Source organism: Centropristis striata, chromosome 23 (genome assembly GCF_030273125.1).
Source record: "Centropristis striata isolate RG_2023a ecotype Rhode Island chromosome 23, C.striata_1.0, whole genome shotgun sequence".
Classification (NCBI taxonomy): Eukaryota; Metazoa; Chordata; class Actinopteri; order Perciformes; family Serranidae; genus Centropristis; species Centropristis striata.
In genome coordinates, this window is record NC_081539.1 from 2,016,594 (window position 1) to 2,036,593 (window position 20,000).

The 20,000-nt window shown below is 39.7% G+C and overlaps 1 protein-coding gene across 1 annotated transcript in view; it reads left to right on the forward strand.

Annotated features, from left to right (window-relative positions):
• The window catches only part of LOC131962183 (LYR motif-containing protein 4B), a 38,402-nt gene that overhangs the window by 1,902 nt on the left and 16,500 nt on the right, over positions 1–20,000 (forward strand). Inside the window, exon 2 of the mRNA XM_059327152.1 lies at positions 5,012–5,132. Within this exon, the coding sequence (XP_059183135.1) occupies positions 5,012–5,132 (121 nt within the window). The remainder of the gene's footprint in view (positions 1–5,011; positions 5,133–20,000) is intronic.

Here is a 20,000-nt window from a genome sequence, read left to right on the forward strand (position 1 = left end):
CTCCTCCTCCTCCTCCTCCTCCTCCTCCTCCTGGTCCAAATAAAATCTCGTCCCCCCGGCTGCCCAGACGAGCAGCCGGGTCAGTCCACCACCTCGTTGAACTTGTGTGAGGAGAAAAAACATACAAATTTCCCTCAAGATGTAAAAGAAAAATGACAAAGAAAAGGTTCACAAAACAACCAAAACAAGATGTTAAAGAGAAAAAGATACAAAATTACTGAAAACAGACGTGAAATGACCCCAAAAAACCCACAAAATGACAAAAAATGAGACAAAAGTACAGAAAAAAACATGTCAAATGGGCAGAAAAAAGACACAAAATTTCACAAAACGACGACAAAAGAAGCAACATTTTCCCAAAAAAGACACAAAACTACAGAAAAAAGGTAATGATTTTGTGGACATTTGACACTTTTTTCTCACACTTTTCAGCCCAAATGATAATCAGATTTATCTGAAGGTCACCAGAAGATTAACGGATCATTTAAAGCTCGTTAGGAGTTTATTCTGTCTCCTGTTAGTGATGTTCAGGAATGAAAGCTGCAGCCGCTGCTGCTGGTTGCTGTTAGTGACCTGGATGTGCCAGATGTTGCTGCAGGCTGTGTGTTGCTGGTTGTGCCAGACGTTGCTGCAGGCTGTGTGTTGTTGTGTTGCTGGTTGTGCCAGACGTTGCTGCAGGCTGTGTGTTGTTGGTTGCTGGTTGTCTGATGAGACGTTGCTGCAGGCTGTGTGTTGCTGGTTGCTGTATGTGCCAGATGTTGCTGCAGGCTGTGTGTTGCTGTGTTGCTGGTTGTGGCAGACGTTGCTGCAGGCTGTGTGTTGCTGTTGTCTGATGGACGTTGCTGCAGGCTGTGTGTTGCTGTTGTCTGATGGACGTTGCTGCAGGCTATGTGTTGCTGGTTGCTGGTTGTGGCAGACGTTGCTGCAGGCTGTGTGTTGCTGGTTGTACCAGACGTTGCTGCAGGCTGTGTGTTGCTGTTGTCTGATGGACGTTGCTGCAGCAGCGTTTGCAGCGTTGTTTTTGTCCCGGAGAGAGACAGGAACATGGACATAAAGTGAATTGAGATGAAACATTGATGATCTCAGCTGAAGATTAGATCAGTGCAGCAGAAAATACTTACAGCAAACACAGAAATGCAATTTAAACACAAATCTGGAGAGTCTGGGCTCTAATGAACACATTGTTTTTTCCAGAGGCTTTCTGAGAGCAGCAGCAGCAACATGAAGAGCTGAGGATGATAAAAGGAGCCAACAGAGGCCCTAAAGGGACAAAACACCAGTCAGAACACATTCAGGACCAAGAAATCAGTTAGTGGAGACGTGAGCTCAGCAACATGGAGAAAAATAACATTCAGCCTCAAAAAGCCTTGAAACAACTTGTATCTCCTCCAGAATACTGTTGAAGTGTCCCAAAGGCTCTTTATCTCCTGATATCTTTATTTAGATTTGTTTTTTGGCTCTCAAAGCTTTTTATATATCGCTGCAGCCTGTTTCTGTTGGCTGCTATTTTGCTACCAAAAACACACAAAATTACAGAAATAAAGGATGTAAAATGACCAAAAATACGTACAATTTACAGTAAAGACACAAAATGACCCAAAAAATACACTAAATGACCAAAAAAGATACAAAATTACCAATAAAGACACAAAACAACCAAAAAAGACAATAAATTACCAAAAAAGACACAAAACAACAACAAAAACGCAAAACAATCAACACACAAAATTACCAAAAACACCTAAAGTTACCAATAAAGACACAAAACAACCAAAAAAAGACACAAAATTACAGACAAATACATAAAATTACCAATGAAGACACAAAACAACCAAAAAAGACAAATTACCAAAAAAGACACAAAACAACAACAAAAAAGCAAAACAATCAACACCCAAAATTACCAAAAACACCTAAAATTACCATTAAAGACTCAAAACAAGCAAAAAATGAAACAAAAAAGACACAAAATTACCAATAAAGAGATAAAAAATGCTAAAGAAAAGACATAAAATTACCAATAAAGACACAAAACAACCAAAAAAAGACACAAAATTACAGAAAAATACATAAAATTACGACTAAGACACAAAACCAAAAAAGACGTAAAACATCCAAAAAAGACACAAAATTACCAATGAAGACACAAAAATTACCACTAAAGACACAAAACAACCAAAAAAGACAAGAAATTACCAAAAAAGACACAAAACAACAACAAAAAAAACGCAAAACAATTAACACACAAAATAACCAAAAACACCTAAAATTACCAATAAAGACTCAAAACAACCAAAAAAAGAAACAAAAGATACAAAAAAAAACAAAAAAAATCTAAAGAAAATACATAAAATTACCAATAAAGACACAAAACAACCAAAAAAAAGACACAAAATTACAGAAAAATACATAAAATTACCAATGAAGACACAAAACAACCAAAAAAGACATAAAACATCCAAAAAAGACACAAAATTACCAATAAAGAGATAAAAAATTCTAAAGAAAAGACATAAAATGACCAATAATGTTTGAGCTGAAGGACTTGATGAAGCCGATGTTAAAGTGTTAAAGAAAGACGAACTAAACCACCAACCTGGGCATCAGAACACCAGTTTGTTGTGATTTTGTGAGTCGAGTCTCAACGTGTTTCTGTGTAAACAGTCTGGACCAGTTGATCAGGTCCTGGAGAGTTTAAAGTGATGAAGTTCAGAGTGAAGATGAAGCTGTCGGAGCTTTGAGCACAAATATCAAACAGCATCTCACACACACACACACATTGATCAGGCTCCTCTGGCGGTGCTGTGTTTGTGTTTTGTGGTCTCGGCGGCGTCCTGCTGACCTTTGACCTCCACAGCTTCACCTGCTGCTGAGAGTCTAAGGTTTAACTTCAGTCAGAATAAAACAGACTCCACTTTAAAAACCATTATCAGCTGTTTGAGGAGAAAACAGTGGTAGAGAAAAGAAAAAACACACATTACAGGTTTTATTTGTTGTTTTTCCACAATATAAAAACAATATCTGACAGGAATTATCACCGTTTTTTTCTTTACATTTTAAAATGAATGAGAGCAGAACTAACAGTCTATGTATAAGATGTAAGATTCTGACAATAATGCTTGTTTTTTTACAGTTTTTTTCAACGATAAATGGTGGATTTTTGGCAATTTTATAAAAAGAAACATACTTGTGAAAAGGGTTCAGATGGAAACATTTCCTACATTTTTCCTGCAATTTAGCATCCCTAAAGTTTAGAGTGTGTTCTTCCAAACCACACATACCAACAGCCGTACACCACCAGCTGTTGGGAAAACTTTGCGAAATCACTGCAACACAAGACGTAACAAGCCAGCTAATATTAAAGACGTCACCTGGCCTGAAACCTCCTCAAACAATATTTTAAGCTTTGTTTTGGTCTTTTTCTCAAGTTGAAACTTTCGTAACGGACGATACATTCAAGGACCGTTGGAAAGTTCAGATTCCGATGATAACTCCTGTTTTTACAGTTTCTTTCTACGATAAACGGTGCATTTTTGGTAATTTTATAAAAAGAAACATATTTGACAAAAGGGTTCAGATGTAAATGTATTACCTACATTTTTTTTTTGCAATTTAGCATCCCTAAAGTTTAGAGTGTGTTTTAATTCCACACCACACATACCAACAGCCGTACACGACCAGCTGTTGGGAAAACTTTGCGAAAACACAGGAAGTAACAAGGAAGCTATTATTAACAACGTCATCTGGGCCTTAAAACCTCCTCTACCACAAGTTTAAGCTTCGATTTGGTCTCTTTTTTTCAAGTGGAAACTTTCATAACGAATGATACATTCAAGGACCGTTGGAAAGTTCAGATTCCGATGATAACTCCTGTTTTTACAGTTTCTTTCTACGATAAACGGTGCATTTTTGGTAATTTTATAAAAAGAAACATAGTTGTCAAAAGGGTTCAGATGTAAACATTACCTACATTTTGTTTTGCAATTTAGCATCCCTAAAGTTTAGAGTGTGTTTTAATGCCACACCACACATATCAACAGCCGTACACGACCAGCTGTTGGGAAAACTTTGCGAAAACACAGGAAGTAACAAGGAAGCTATTATTAACAACGTCATCTGGGCCTTAAAACCTCCTCTACCACAAGTTTAAGCTTTGATTTGGTCTCTTTTTTTCAAGTGGAAACTTTCATAACGAATGATATGTTCAAGGGCCGTCGGAAAGTTAAGATTCTGACGATAACGCCTGTTTTTTACAGTTTCTTTCTACGATAAACGGTGGATTTTTGGCAAATTTTATACAAAGACACTTACTTTTTAAACGGGTTTAGAGGGAAATATTACATACATTTTTTTTTTGCAGTTTAGCATTCCTATAGTTCAGAGTGTGTTTTTCTTCCAAACCACACATACCAACAGCCGTACACGACCAGCTGTTGGGAAAACTTTGTGAAAACACCAAAAAATTACCGCAACACAAGACGTAAGAAGCCAGCTAATATTAACAACGTCACAAGTTTAAGCTTTGTTTTGGTCTATTTTTCAAGTGGCATAACAGATGATACGTTCAAAGGCCGTCGGAAAGTTCAGATTCTGACGATAATGCTGATTGTTACAGTGTCTTTCTGAGATAAACGGTGCAGTTTTGGAGGCTCCTTTAAGTCTTTGCAGAAACATCAGTGACTCGGCGTGTTGCTGTCTTCCTCATCGTTGTCGTTGTTGTTGTTGTTTGTTTGTTGAGCTGCCTTGAGCTTTGTTTTCATCTCATCTGCACTAATTTCCTCTCTCTTGTTGCTCACCTCTGATGTTGTTCAGGTTCCTGTGTTGTTTGGTTTGTTGGTGGTTGTTTGCTTTTTGAACCCTCCGAGGGTTTCTGAGTCTCCGCTGCACATATTTGTTGTTTTTATTATCTTCTGTCTCCTCGTCTTCACTGTTTGTTTCCTCTCTGCAACTGTGTTCAATCAAACTAATACTACTGTGTGTGTGTGTGTGTGTGTGTGTGTGTGTGTTGCAGGACCTATGCACTGCGGCGGGTGCGTGATGCCTTCAGGGCCAACAGGAATGTGGAGGATCCAAAAACGGTGGAGAGACTGGTGTTGGAGGGACGACAGACACTGGCACTGATACAGAGACAGGTACACACACACACACACACACACACACACACACACACACACACACACACACACTCTTATACACACACACACACACTCTGTCCCTCAGGTTAACCAGGTTGACTAGTATGCAGATGAACACCTGTTTACTGACTGACCACCTGCCACACACACACACACACACACATACACACACACACACACACACACACACACACACACATGCGCACACACACACATGCACACATGCACACACACACACACACACACACACTCCCTCATTACTCCGGGCTAATCACCTCACTGTTGGTCACTTTGTTCCCATAATGCATCTGCAGCCTCTCAGCCAATCCCAACAGGGGATTCACACACACACACACACACACACACACACACACACACACACACACACAGGCGGATGGATATTGTGACTGACAGTGAACTCTGCAGATTGGGTCTAAAGTCTAATGATCAGATTTACATAGTGACGGTCAGAATAACAGAACAGACGGGAGAGTTGTCGTATTTATGCAGCAAAACTCTGAAAGAAAAGAGAGATAAATAAATATGAGCCATGAGAGGATCAAAGAGAAGCCAAGAGTCCACCGTTTATTGTAGAAAGAAACTGTGAAAACAGGCTTTATCGTCGGAGTTTAAACTTTCTGACGGCCCTTGAACGGGTCATCGGTTACAAAAGTTTCTGTTCTAAAAAAACATTTAAAAAAAATAATGATCAGAGAAATTCAACTGTTTTTCTGATTTCTGTCATTTTAAGTTATTCCCACTTAAAAAATCTTCACAATAAAAGACCTCCAGCCCCTTTTATAATGACAGACCTCTCGCCTTTTCACAATAAAAGTCATCCAGCCCCTTCTATAATAAAAGACCTCATCTCCTCTCAATAAAAGTCATCCAGCCCCTTTTATTATAAGACCTCTCGCCTTTTCACAATAAAAGACTTGAAGCCTCTTCACAGTAAAAACAGCCCTTTCATAATAAAAGACCTCTCACCTCTTCACAATAAAAGACTTGAAGCCTCTTCACAGTAAAAAAAAAACCCAACAGAGCCCTTTCACAATAAAATACGTCCAGACCCTTTTACAATAAAACACCTCTTGCCTCTTCACAATAAAAGACTTGAAGCCTCTTCACAGTAAAGAAAAAACAGAGCCCTTTCACAATAAAATACCTCCAGACCCTTTTACAATAAAACACCTCTTGCCTCTTCACAATAAAGGCTTGAAGCTGCTTCACAGTAAAAAAAAAAAAAAAGAGTCCTTTCACAATAAAAGACCTCCAGCCCCTTTTTCTAATAAAACAGACCCATCACAGTAAAAGACAATCAGATAAATGAAACGTTTCTATATATATTTCCAGGTTTCTGTCACTCTAACGGTGTTATTCTGCAGTAAGTCTGTTCTGGTTGTGTTTCCTGGTGTTTGGACGTGTCCTCGCTGCAGGATATCTCACCTGTGGACCTGCAGCGAGACGTCCTCACAGCGTTCTGGAGGACTTACGTCTTTGTGTTTGTTGGAGTCCCGTCTGACTCTCTCACTCTGTGTTCTCTCCTCTGCCTCTCGCCCACTCTCACTCATGGATTAAATGCATCAGAGCAGAAAATATGCACCTTGTTACAGCCCTGCTGCAACACTACAGGAATCCATATCTCACACACACACACACACACACACACACACACAGGCTTTAGGTTTCTTCCTCCTGAGTGCAGATCTATACCGTTTGTTACAGTTTAAATTAAAAACGCTGAAGAATAAAGTAAAACCACCTGAAGAAGAAAAAAACTGCTGAATAATGAATTGATTTTATTCATCGACACTGTGAAAAAAACCAGTAAAAACTTACCATGAAATCCACTATTTTACAGATAAATTCTCAAAAAATACAGATAATATACAATAATTGTGTAGATTAAACTCTTCTGACAACATGAACAATAAATGTTTACATGAAGAAGAGAGATAAAGAGAGTAACAGCTGCTTCTATTTTATCTCTTCATAGTTTAAACTCACAGCAGCAGAAACATCCACAGCTCTACTGAAGGAGTCACTGCACTACTCTGTGTGTGTGTGTGTGTGTGTGTGTGTGTGTGTGTGTGTGTGTGTGTGTGTGTGTGTGTAATTGAGTTAGGGAGTAAAGATGATGGATTGCAGCTGCAGAACGCCTGATAGAAGAAGAGAAACTAAACCAGTTTAATGAGAGAGAGAGTGTTACACTGTGTGTGTGTGTGTGTGTGTGTGTGTGTTACTCTGTGTGAGTTACACTGATTGTGTGTTACTGTGTGTGGGTTACTGTGTTTGTTACACTGTGTGTGTGCTTCTGTGTGTGTTACTGTGTGTTACATTGTGTGTGTGTTACTGTGTTTGTTGCTGTGTGTTACACTGTGTGTGTTACTGTCATTGTACAGGGTGTGTGTGTGTTGCTGTTAGTGTGTATGCGTTACTTTGTGTGTGTTACTGTGTGTGTGTGTGTGTGTGTATTGTTGTTAGTGTATATGTGTTACTTTGTGTGTGTGTGTGTGTGTGTGTATAAATGTGTGTTTTGTTACTGTGTGTGTGTGATTGTGTGCGTGTGTGTGAGTGTATGTGTTACTTTGTGTGTGTGTGTGTGTGTGTTTGTGTGTGTGTGTGTTGGGGGGAAATTAAGGGAAAAGAAAAAAATATTTCCTAAAAGAAAAATGTAAAAGTGTGATTTTTGTGTGTGATGGATACAAGCAACCGGCTTCTCAGTCTGGACACACACACACACACACACACACAATAACACACACACAGTAACACACGCACACACACACAATGATAGAGTGAGGCCATAACATTAAAAAGTCCTGCAAAGAGTGTTTCTACGTGTGTGTGTGTGTGTGTGTGTGTGTGTGTGTGTGTGTGTGTGTGTGTGTGTGTTATTGTGTGTGTGTGTGTGTGTGTGTGTGTGTGTGTGTGTGTGTGTGTGTGTGTGTGTGTGTTACTGTGTACGTGTGTGTGTGTGTGTGTGTGTGTGTTACTGTGTACGTGTGTGTGTGTGTGTGTGTGTGTGTGTTCTCTGTGGAGCCGTTTCTCACAGATTACTGCAGTTTAATGTCAGCGCAATGTCACACAGCCTTCGGCCATTTTGGCTCAATTGAGATTAAACGACACATCAGGAGCTGAGTTATACCTGGAGGGGGGGGCACAGGTGAGGGGGGGTGAAGGGGGAGGCAGGTGAGGAGGAGGAGGGGGGGACAGGTGAGGGGGGGGCGTCCCATTCTGGTTCTCAGGGTTCAGACACACTGTGAGGTCAGTCAACACTGAGAGGATTTACCTGCAGCTGTTTCTACAGATCAGCTGAAGCTGCTCCTTCAGGACTTTACCATTTAATATTAAAATAACACCCAAAAAATAATAATAATATAGATGATAAAAATTATATTTAAATCTCTGCTCTATAAAAATTATAGAGATTACATAAAATAATATAAAAATGTCAGAATAATTAAAAATATGTTTTAAATAATGTTATTAATTCTTAAAAAAAAATACACAAATAAGTAAGTTATATACATTTTATATAAATGTAAGAAATTGTTTTTCAAAATCAAATGCATTCATAAAATAAGTAAATAATCCGAAATGTGTGTACATTTAAAAAAAATATATATAATTTTTTTTTTTAATTACATAAGCTATATATGTAATAGTATTTTAAAATTCTTGATAAACTTGAGTCTGAAACAAAGTGTAAAAGAAAAAATATATATTTAAAACATTTTATGCATTATTCATATATTAATAAATACTACAAACACACTCACACACACACACACACACACACACACACACACACACACACACACACAGGGAATGACTCAGAGGATTTATAATTGTTGAACTTTTTTCATCTGAACATGAATTATTTGTGCTGATTAATGTATTTAGTCGTCAGTGAGAATGTTTCCTGCGGTCAGACAGACTCTAATCAGTGAAGTGGATTATTCCTGCAGCTCTCTCTCCTAATGAAGGTGTGTGTGATGCTCACAGTGTGTGTGTGTGTGTGTGTGTGTGTGTGTGTGTGTGTGTGAGTGTGTGTGTGTGTAAGGTTATTATGAAGTTTCTTCTTCTCTGCAGGAGGTCAAACAGACAGATTGTTCTGTTGTTCAGTTAAACCTTCTGAACCCAACGAGGTGTTTCAGGGAGGTTTTTACTCTTTCTACATCCTCCTCTCTGGGTCCTCACTATGTATATATATATATATATATATATATATATATATATATATATATATATATATATATATTATATATATCCTGCAGCTCTGTGGAGTCAGAACAATCAAAACAACTCAAACAGTCATTGTGCAGAATAACACAGTTAGAATGACAGAAATCAGACAAAAAATATGGGGTTTTATTAAAATTGGAATAAAATGTAATTTATATATTAACACTTTGACAAGTGGCCACAAGTGTCCTGAATGTTGGAAAAAAGACACAGAATTACCAAAACAGACACAAAATGAACAAAAAAGACACAAAATAACCAAAAAATTACAACAAAAGACACAAAATTACCAAAAATGATGTTCGAAAACCTCCATATATTGTACATATTTCAAGCATCTTTGAGTGTTTAGAAAAGCTCTATATAAAAGCAATGTATTATTATTATTATTATTATATTGAAGTATTGTCATGTTCCCAGCCTCTCCTGTCCTCTCCTCTCTGCTCTGTGTAAACAGTCTCTGAAGAGATTCTGACAGAAACTTCAACATTTTAAGATGTTTTGGTCATTTTTTATAACAGAAACTTTCGTAACCGATGATCCATTCAAGGACCGTCGGAAAGCTTAAACTCTGACAAACACCTTTTTTATTTACAGTTTCTTTCTTCCAATAAACGGTGTGTTTATGACAATTGTTTAAAGAAAAACTACTTTCTAATTTTTGGAGGGGTTCAGAGGGTTTAAAGCAGCTTGATTCCATCAGGAAAAGTAACTAAAACGAAGTGATAAATGGTGTATTTTGGGTGATTTGTAAAATGCAGTGGCCACAGTGAGTTAAATATAAAAAGAGCTATAAAAAAAGCGTCTCGTTGGGGTTCAGTTTGCCCTCACCAACCGGAGGAGAGGTGAGCGGCGCCCGGCCGGTCCTGATAAATGTGTAACATTAACGTGTGAAAGTGTTTTGCATGGAGAAGATGTGAAACGGAGAAACTGCAGCCTCCCAAAACAGCCATAAAGTCGAATCAACAGCTCTCTGAAACAGCAACCCAACGTTATCGTCTTAATGAAAGTCGGCTTTTTACTGCCGCAGCGTTGTATCAGAGCGCATGAATATACATAAAAAACAGTTAAAATGTCACCGATAAATCACTTATATGATGCAGTTTTACTGATATTTCCGAGTTAAGCCCAAATGAGCAGATAATAGTGGATCAGGATAGGTGAGATGTCTTTCAGACGGAGTCAGACTGAGACTCCACCAGGCAGAGAGAGAGAAAAAACCTGTCGGCTTTCATCCACCTCAACTCTCTATAGTATGGAGTCATTTACAGTACCAGGGTGTGTGTGTGTGTGTGTGTGTGTGTGTGTGTGTGTGTGTGTGTGTGTGTGTGTGTGTGTGTGTGTGTGTGTGTGTGTGTGTGTGTGTGTGTGTGTGTGTGTGTGTGTGTGTGTGTGTGTGTGTGTGAACCCGCGGGGTGAGTCAGGTATAAAAGCAGCAATAAAGGCGTGGGATTTCTGAGGGATGATGGAGGGAGGAAGACTGGGGATTTACACAGATCGAAAGGAAGAGGAAAATAACAATAGAAGTGGGGAGGGGAGAGAGAGAGAGAGGAGAAATGATAAAAGAGAGAGGGGGGGGGGGGTGAATTGAGAGAGAGAGAGAGAGAGAGAGAGAGGGGGGATGAATTGAGAGAGAGAGAGCGAGAGCGAGAGAGAGGGGGGGTGAATTGAGAGAGAGAGAGAGAGGGGGGGGGTGAATTGAGAGAGAGAGAGAGAGGGGGGGATGAACAGAGAGAGAGAGAGAGAGAGAGGGGGGATGAATTGAGAGAGAGAGAGAGAGGGGGGGGTGAATTGAGAGAGAGAGAGGGGGGGGATGAATTGAGAGAGAGAGAGGGGGGGGGGGTGAATTGAGAGAGAGAGAGAGAGAGAGAGGGGGGGGGGGGGTGAATTGAGAGAGAGAGAGAGGGGGGGATGAATAGAGAGAGAGAGAGAGAGGGGGGATGAATAGAGAGAGAGAGAGGGGGGGATGAATAGAGAGAGAGAGAGAGAGGGGGGATGAATAGAGAGAGAGAGAGGGGGGGGGATGAATTGAGAGAGAGAGAGAGGGGGGGATGAATTGAGAGAGAGAGAGAGAGAGAGAGAGAGATGACTTGAATTGAGAGAGGAAGGGTAAGAGCGAGGTGAGGAGGAGGAGGAGGAGGATCTCCTGCAGGGTGTTGTCCTACTTTCTCCTCCTGTCTGTTTCAGGCTTCCCCAATAATTCTCTGGTTTCCCCGAACGGAGCGACTCGTCCTGCGTCAGAACGTTTTCGCTCCGACTCGACGTTCATTAATGAAACCAGAAGCTGCACAATTCATCATTTATTCTCATAAAACCATGATAAATTATCATTTTTTCACACTGAGTGGGAGCATTCCCTGACATTCCTATGCAACACTAAAACGGTGTGTGTGTGTGTGTGTTTGTGTGTGTGTGTGTGTGTGTGTGTGTGTGTGTGTGTGTCTAAAGGAGAGAACCACTGAGGCAATTAAGGTTCTGAGAACAAACAGCTTCAGGGGATTTTAGCTGCTGTCATAGTTTCCCTTTCCTGTGTCCTCACTGTGTTTCACTGCAACATATCAAATCTCTATAAATCTCTATAAAATCCTGCAGCTCTGTGGAATCAGCACAATCACAACAACTCAAACAGTCTTTGTGCAGAATAACACAGTTAGAATGACAGAAATATCACTATTTTACGTTTGAACCGTAAGTTTTCTTTAAAGAATCGCCATGAATACGCTGTTTATCGTAGAAAGAAACTGTAAAAACAGGCGTTATCGTCAGAGTTTGAACTTTCCGACTGTCCTTGAATGGATCATCGGTTATAAATATATATATAAAAAGTGACCTTTACTTGTGTTTAATGTTGATATTAGTGTCAGAATGTCTTTATTCTCCATGTGTCATTTAAAATAAACCAGATCCTGTTAAAAACATTAAATTATGCTCCTCAGAGACACTGAATACATAAATCTGTTTACACAGAGCAGAGAGGCTGGAAACATGATAATACTTCAATATGTACAATATGTCGAGAAAACTGTTTTTTACAACATTCAGGACACTAATTTTGTGTCTTTTGTTGTCATTTTTTGGTCGTTTTGTGTCTTTTTTGGTAATGCTGTGTCTTGTTTCCAACATTCACGACACTTGTGGGTATTTGGAAAAGTGTTTGTATAATTAAATTATGTTTTATGCCAATTTTGAAGAAAAAAAAATATTCATCAGAGAAATTGAACAATTTTTCTGGTTTCTGTCATTCTGTGTTATTCTGCACAAAGACAATGTTCTGATTGTGCTGATTCCACAGAGCTGCAGGACTTATAGAGATTATAGAGATTTGATTTGTTGCAGTGAAACATGAGGACACAGAGAGGAAAATGTAAAAAGAGCAAAAAGTTGTTGGGGTTCAGAGGTTTAAGAATAGATATCTGAAAGTAGGATTTGACAATGATATGCGTATATAGTTGTATCATCTGCATAAAACTTGATACTGCAGTAAATTTCAGGAAGAATGAAGTCATTACTGTATAATGTAAATTGTTAAGAGCCAAGAATAGAGCCCTGAGGCACCCCAGAACTAATCGTAGGAGTATGTCAGATATATTTCAGCTTAAATATACAAAACCTGCAAAACTTTGAACCAAGACCAGAACTTCAGCATCACGTTTTTACCTCTAAACATTTAGTTCAGTCACACAAATTCTGCCTTTTTTTTTAAAGAAACATTTCCTTTCAGAACAGACGGGAATCATTTCTTGACTCAAGCACAGTTACTCTTTTATTCTCATCGTTTAATTTCTGGCTTTGTGCACAAAAATCGTGTTGCTTAGCTAAAAAAATGAGTACAATTTTTGCACCCACAACAAGTGACGAATGAATAAACATGAAAGTGAAATCTGAAATATCTGCCGAGCTGCAGGATGAGATCTTTCTCTTCTCTTCTCTCTGTTGGTCATCACATCATCACCAGCCCTGAAAAGCTCTGCGAGTATTGAAGTCTAAGTATTGATTTCACACTTTTGAAGCCTTCAAAAATCCCCACCATCACCCTGCGCTCCCCTCTGAAGCTGCCAACATGCAGAGCTGCCCGGTGCAGCTTTAAAAATAGCACATTACGACATCGGAGAGCAAGTTTTTAGGGTGAAAAAAGCGTCTGAATCCTCTCTGAGAGTCATTAAATGACACTGTGGAGTTTTATTACAGTAACATGTCATTTAAGATCCGTTAATGTAGTTTCTGAAAGTGGATATGGATTTGTTTTTTAGTTTAGTGTCATTTCATCATGTCACAGTAGCTCATAAATAACTTTCAAACAAGAAAAATGAACACTTGTCTTCCTGATGGAGATTAAAGATCCTCTCAAAGGCAACATATCGGCCATTTATTCTCATATTGATACGGTTTTATTTGGAGTCTTTCATTCAACAGTTCATTCTGCTGTTTATTCTTAAGAAAACTGGAACAACAGCCTTTAAATATTTCCATTTCGGGCAGTTCAATATGATGATTAATATCGCCAAAATAAAACAAAAATTCTTATCGTATGCATGTTTTCTATATTTTCCGATAACAGGTCGGACCAACTTAAAAATAGAAATCAAAATTATGGAAATTTTCATCCCATTTTCTCCTGGTATGCATTCAATGCTCACTAAGCAGAAATTTAATGCAAAAAATATTACAAAACCACGCAAGTGAAGAGAAAATTAAAAAAGAAACAATCAGTGAAAATCAGTGAATACGTTCTCGATGTAGATGTCTTCATGCATTGAAAAACGACTCAAATAATTAACGTGACTACATCTAGATAGGAGTATATCTTAAAAATCACTCAATATCTTCTTTATCATTTGGTGAGATCCGACTTGTGAAACAAAAACTTGTGAGTTTGTTTCCGGCTATCTCACATATTGACCGAACACAGGTTTTAATAGAGAAGCAATCAGGAATACTTTAATAATGTGAATATCACAAATACAGCAAGGGGTATTCAATTCCATCAACTTATTCTTTCAAACGCCTTTAGTCAGTCCAACAACATCCCCAACCTGAACGCCTGAACAAGTCTTCTGTCGGCACCAACCAAACGACCCAAACCACCATTTTTAGGGATTTCTCACAACCAAAATCCGTTTAGTTCGTCCGATCTGTTGCTCTGTGAACAAAATCTCACAAAAGGCCACAAAAAATCTGTTTCATTTACGGTAAAATACCGGCAGCTGTGGTTGCCAGACCTTCACTATATAACAAAATGCAATGAGTGGGTTTTATACTTATATTTTTTATACTTTATACCAGGAAAAACTGTAATTTAGACTGAGTAGTTTAGGGTTATTGTGTCCTTGTGACATTATTGTATTTCTCCATTAACTTGACATGAAAAACCTTTGTTTTCTACAGTTTAAAAGTTTTGTGCTATTCCTTGATTTGCGGTAATTAAAAGTGTCCGTCGGGTGATATTCAATTTTTAATTTCAGGGCCTATTTCTGAGGCAATTTGACAGTGTTTTACTGTAATTTCTACAAACATTTTTTACAGTGCAGTCAGCCACCAACCCTCTGCATTCTGCTTCATGTCCTGTAACTGGGTCGGATTTGTTTTGTTAATAAATGTTTCTTTTTTTGTTTAAATTGAGACTTGTGTAACATTTGTTATCATTGTGTCATTTTTATAATGTAAATGGAGGGAGAAAAGGCAATATCGGCTTCAAGAATCGGCCCAAAAAAATCGGCAGGAACATATCGGTGATCGGTTAAGACTGACGTCAAAATAATCGGTATCGGCCTTAAAACCTGTATCGTTCGACCGCTAAGACTTGACTAAGACTAAGTCTAGACTTTGGTCCTCAGAGTGCGTTTTCACAGCCCAAAGTTTAGTCTGTTTTAATCGAATTCTGGTGGTTAAATCCTTGTTCGGTTCGCATGAAGTCCTGGTCGAGGTATAATTCCCATGTTGCGCCTGCAGAGGAAGGTAGAATCAGATTGAAAGTCTGTGCAGTGTTTCATTCTGACTGCCAGGAAATGTTTCTCACTCCAGCAATAACTCACATTCATCCAGTTGATTATGTTTGCTGCTCAGATGAGAGTTGGAATCAGTAAAAATAGGATTACTGTCTGCGGTTTGCCGATGAACTATTGAGTTTGATGTTTAGTATCATACATATTCCATAAAACGCTGCAGAGAGATTAAACTGGATCCAACAGATACAGTATCTAATCTCTCTGCCATGCTTTTATTTTTCTGGTACTTTCTTTTGTTTGTTAGTTTTTCTTCTATTCTTAGAAGTCTGTATCTGATGCAATGGTGATACTCTATCCTCCACCACACACACACACACACACACACACGCACACACTGCATGATGAAATTCATTGACTGAAGAAGGCAATGTGATGTGAGGACAACAGTTAAAGTGAGAGGAGGAGAGATGGTGGGATTGAATGAGAGAAAAGCAGGAAGCTGAGGAGGTGTGGAGGGAAATAGAGCAAATAAAACGGAAGAAAAGAAGAAAATATCATAAAACAACGACTGTGGGAACGACTCAAACTTGTCTTTGTGCAGAATAACACAGATATAATGATAGAAATCATGAAAAAAGTGTCCTGAATGTGGTAAAAAACAGTTTTCTCCACATAATGAAGTATTGTCATGTTTCCAGCCTCTCCTGTCCTCTCCTCTCAGATCTGTGTAAACAGCCTCATTAATGTTTTTAACAGGATGTGGTTAGTGCAAACACTTTATTTTAAATGACACATGGAGAATAAAGAGATTCTGACACTCAACATTTTAACACAAGTTTTGGTCTCTTTTTATTACGGAAACATTCATAAACATTGATCCATTCAAGGGCCGTCGGAAAGTTCAGATTTTGACGATAACTCCTGTTTTTACAGTTTCTTTCTACAATAAATGTTGTATTTTGGGCAATTAATTTAATCCACAGTGAGTCAATTTTAAAAAGAGCAAAAAACGCCCTGAAACAGCTTTTTGGGGTTCAGTTTCCCCTCAGACACAAGAGAAAAGGTGATGACTAGACTAAAGGGATTATGACTAAAATATCACTATTTTTTGCTTCATTTTGGTCACTTTTCATAACGAAACTTTTTCATAACCGATGATCCATTCAAGGACCGTCCGGAAGTTCAGAATTTCAACAATGATGCCTGTTTCTTTCTACGATAAACGGCGTATTTTCGTCAATTTCATAAAAAGAAATATACTTTTCAGAGGGCAACATTATACAGAATTCTTTGCAGTTTAGCGTCAGTTTAACGCAGGAAGATTTCTGTAGAAAAGCATATTTAACAGTTTTTCAGATCGCTCTTACAAAGCTATTTCTTCATTTTCTTCACAAAAAACATATGTAGACGTTCAGGAAGAACTCAGGACGCTCAAAGTGAAGTCGGATCAATGATAGGTATTATGGTTTTGCCAAAAATGCTTTCTGTTCGAGGCCAGAAATTCCAGTCTGTCTGGAATGTCCAGTCCACCTCTGGCTGCTGTCACTGTGCCGGGACATTCGACAGCTGCAGTTAATTCCGTTGATTGCTCTGCTCTGATTGGTCGACCCCAACGCCTTTGATCCTTTGATGTGATTACAGTTATAGATACACGCACGCACACACACACATGCGCGCGTAAGCGTGCACACTCCTCCAGATACATGTTTCACACACTCACACACACACTTTGAGGTTAAAGGTCATAGGTTGCTGTATTAATAAATACTTGTAAAGGAATCCTTGTTGTAGGTGTGCTCCTTGTATATAATATAGTATCATAACATTACTAGTATTAATTGTTATAAATCTCTGAAGAATCTCATCATAGTGTACACACACCGGCAGTAGCCCCCGTGGCCCTTTCACAATTTCCCCAGAGGACATTTTCTAGTTAGTGATACGCTTCACTTTAGCTCTCATCAAAGCTTTTCTTCATACCAACCTCCTGATTCAGAGCAGCATCAAAATGGATTTGAAATAGTTGCGTATCCGTTTTCTAACCTGATGAAAGCGTGTTTGAGTTTTTGTGGTGGAGTTCCAGTCGTTTGTCGGCTGATAACGACACGAGGTCGCTTGTCAGGGCGGTTGATGGCGTTGATGTTGTTTTTGTGGCGAGGAGTGAACCGCATGTGGATCAGTGTCACTGTTTCTCCTCCATTAGTGTGAAGTGGACTGTCATTTCATCGCCTCCACTCAAGGACTCCCTCTCATCTCCTCCCTTTATGACTCATCTCCCTCTTTCTCTCTGCTCTCACAAAATCTCTCCTCCTCCTCCTCCTCCTCTCCTCTCCTCTCCTTCTCCTCCTCCTCCTCTCCTCCTCTCCTCTCCAGCTCTCTCCTCCTCTTCCTCTCCTCCTCCTCTCTCCTCCTCTCCTACTCTTCCTCTCCTCTTCCTCTCCTCTCCTCCTCTCTCCTTCTCTTCCTCCTCTTCTCCTCCTCCTCTCCTCTCCTCTCCTCCTCCTATCCTCCTCTCCTCTCCTCCTATCCTCCTCTCCTCTCCTCCTCCTATCCTCCTCTCCTCCTCCTCTCCTCTCCTCCTCCTATCCTCCTCTCCTCTTCCTCTCTCCTCCCTCTCCTCTCTCCTCCTCTTCTCCTCTCCTCCCTATCCTCCTCTCCTCCTCCTCCTCCTCCTCTCCTCCCTATCCTCCTCTCCTCCTCTCCTCTCCTCCTCTTCCTCTCCTCCTCCTCTTCTCCTCCTCCTCTCCTCTCCTCTCCTCCTATCCTCCTCTCCTCCTCTCCTCTCCTCCTATCCTCCTCTCCTCCTCTCCTCTCCTCCTCTCCTCCTCCTATCCTCCTCTCCTCTTCCTCTCCTCTCCTCCTCCTATCCTCCTCTCCTCCTCTTCCTCTCCTCTCCTCTCCTCCCCTCTCCTCCTCTTCCTCTCCTCTCCTCTCCTCCTCTCTCCTCCTCTTCCTCTCCTCCTCCTCTCCTCTCTCCTCCTCCTCTCCTCCTCTCTCCTCCTCCTCCTCTCCTCCTCCCTCTCCTCCTCTTCCTCTCCTCCTCTCCTCCCTCTCCTCTCTCCTCCTCCTCTCCTCCTCTCTCCTCCTCCTCTCCTCTCCTCCTCTCCTCTCCTCCAGCAGATTGCCAACCCGTCCATCGATTCTCTCCAAAAAATCACTGCCTCTCATTTTCCTCGGCCCGGCTCTATTGATGTGTGTTCAAGTGTTTTTCTCCTCTTCCTCTTCCTCTTCCTCCTCTGCAGTGCTGCCATAGTTAATGAGACAAACTGAGAGTGTTGACAATCTGAAAGAGGGGGAAATTCCCGTTGGTTGCTGCTCCTGAACACACCACTCTGGAGCTGAACCCCCCAAACATTAAAAAAAACAGTGTTTTCTTAACAGAACACCAAAAATCCAGCATTTATCATAGAAAAATACTGGAAAAACAGGCATTATCTTCAAATTTTGGATTTTTTCGTTGAATGCATCATAGGTTATGAAAGCCTCCGTTATAAAAGTGACCGAAACTTCTCTAAAAAAAGTTGATATTTCTGTCAGAATTGCTGAGATGAACAGTTACGTGACAAATATTCACTGAAAATATGTTTACACAGAGCAGAGAGGAGAGGACAGGAGAGGCCGTTTACACAGAGCAGAGAGGAGAGGACAGGAGAGGCTGTTTACACAGAGCAGAGAGGAGAGGACAGGAGAGGCCATTTACACAGAGCAGAGAGGAGAGGACAGGAGAGGCTGGAAACATGACAATACTTCAATATGTAGAATATGTGGAGAAAACATCCAGGGCACTTGGAAAAGTGTTTTTATACATAAATTCAATTTTCTTTAATGATCTTGTCATTCTAATTGTGTTATTCTCCACAAAGACATATTTGAGTTGTTGTTGATTTTGCTGATTCCACAGAGCTGCAGGACTTATAGATTTACAGAGATTTTATATATTGCAGTGAAATACAAGAACACATTAAGGAGAATGTAAAAAGAGCAACAACAAAAAAGCCCTGAAACATCTCGTTGGGTTCAAGACCTGATATCTGAAAGGCACATTAAATATTATGTGCATATGGAATTGTATCATCAGCATAGAACCTGATGCTGAAGTGTGTTTTAGGAAGAATTATGTTATTTTCGTGTAATGTAAATTGTTAAGGACCCAGAATAGAGCCCTGAGGCACCCCAGAACTAATCCCAGGAGAGTTTGTGTCATAGAAACGGGCTTTCCTTGAGTACAGCTAACCAGTCTCTAATACTGGGCTTATAGAGTTGTATAGAAGTTATATATTGCAGTAAACACAAAGAAACAGAGCGGAAACTGTAAGAAGAGCGAAAGAAAAGAGAGAGAGAGTTAAATTGAGAGTCAAATTGACAACTATCATGGTGTCATCTTGGTGAAGTAATTGTTGTTTGTTTGTGTGTGTGTGTGTGTGTGTGTGTGTGTGTGTGTGTGTGTGTGTGTGTGTGTATGTGTATGTGTGTGTCAATTGTGTCTTCCGTGTGTGTGTGGAGTGAATAAATCGTTGTTTTTTCAACTTCAGAGGCTGTAAAGTCATAAATGTGTCCGTCTGTCCCATCTTCTTGCTCTTGGAGGAATCTGCAGCAGCAGCTACAACTTTGCACTATTTAACACAGAATAGTGCAAAGAAAGATTTCTGCTGCCGATTAAATGCAAAAGTAC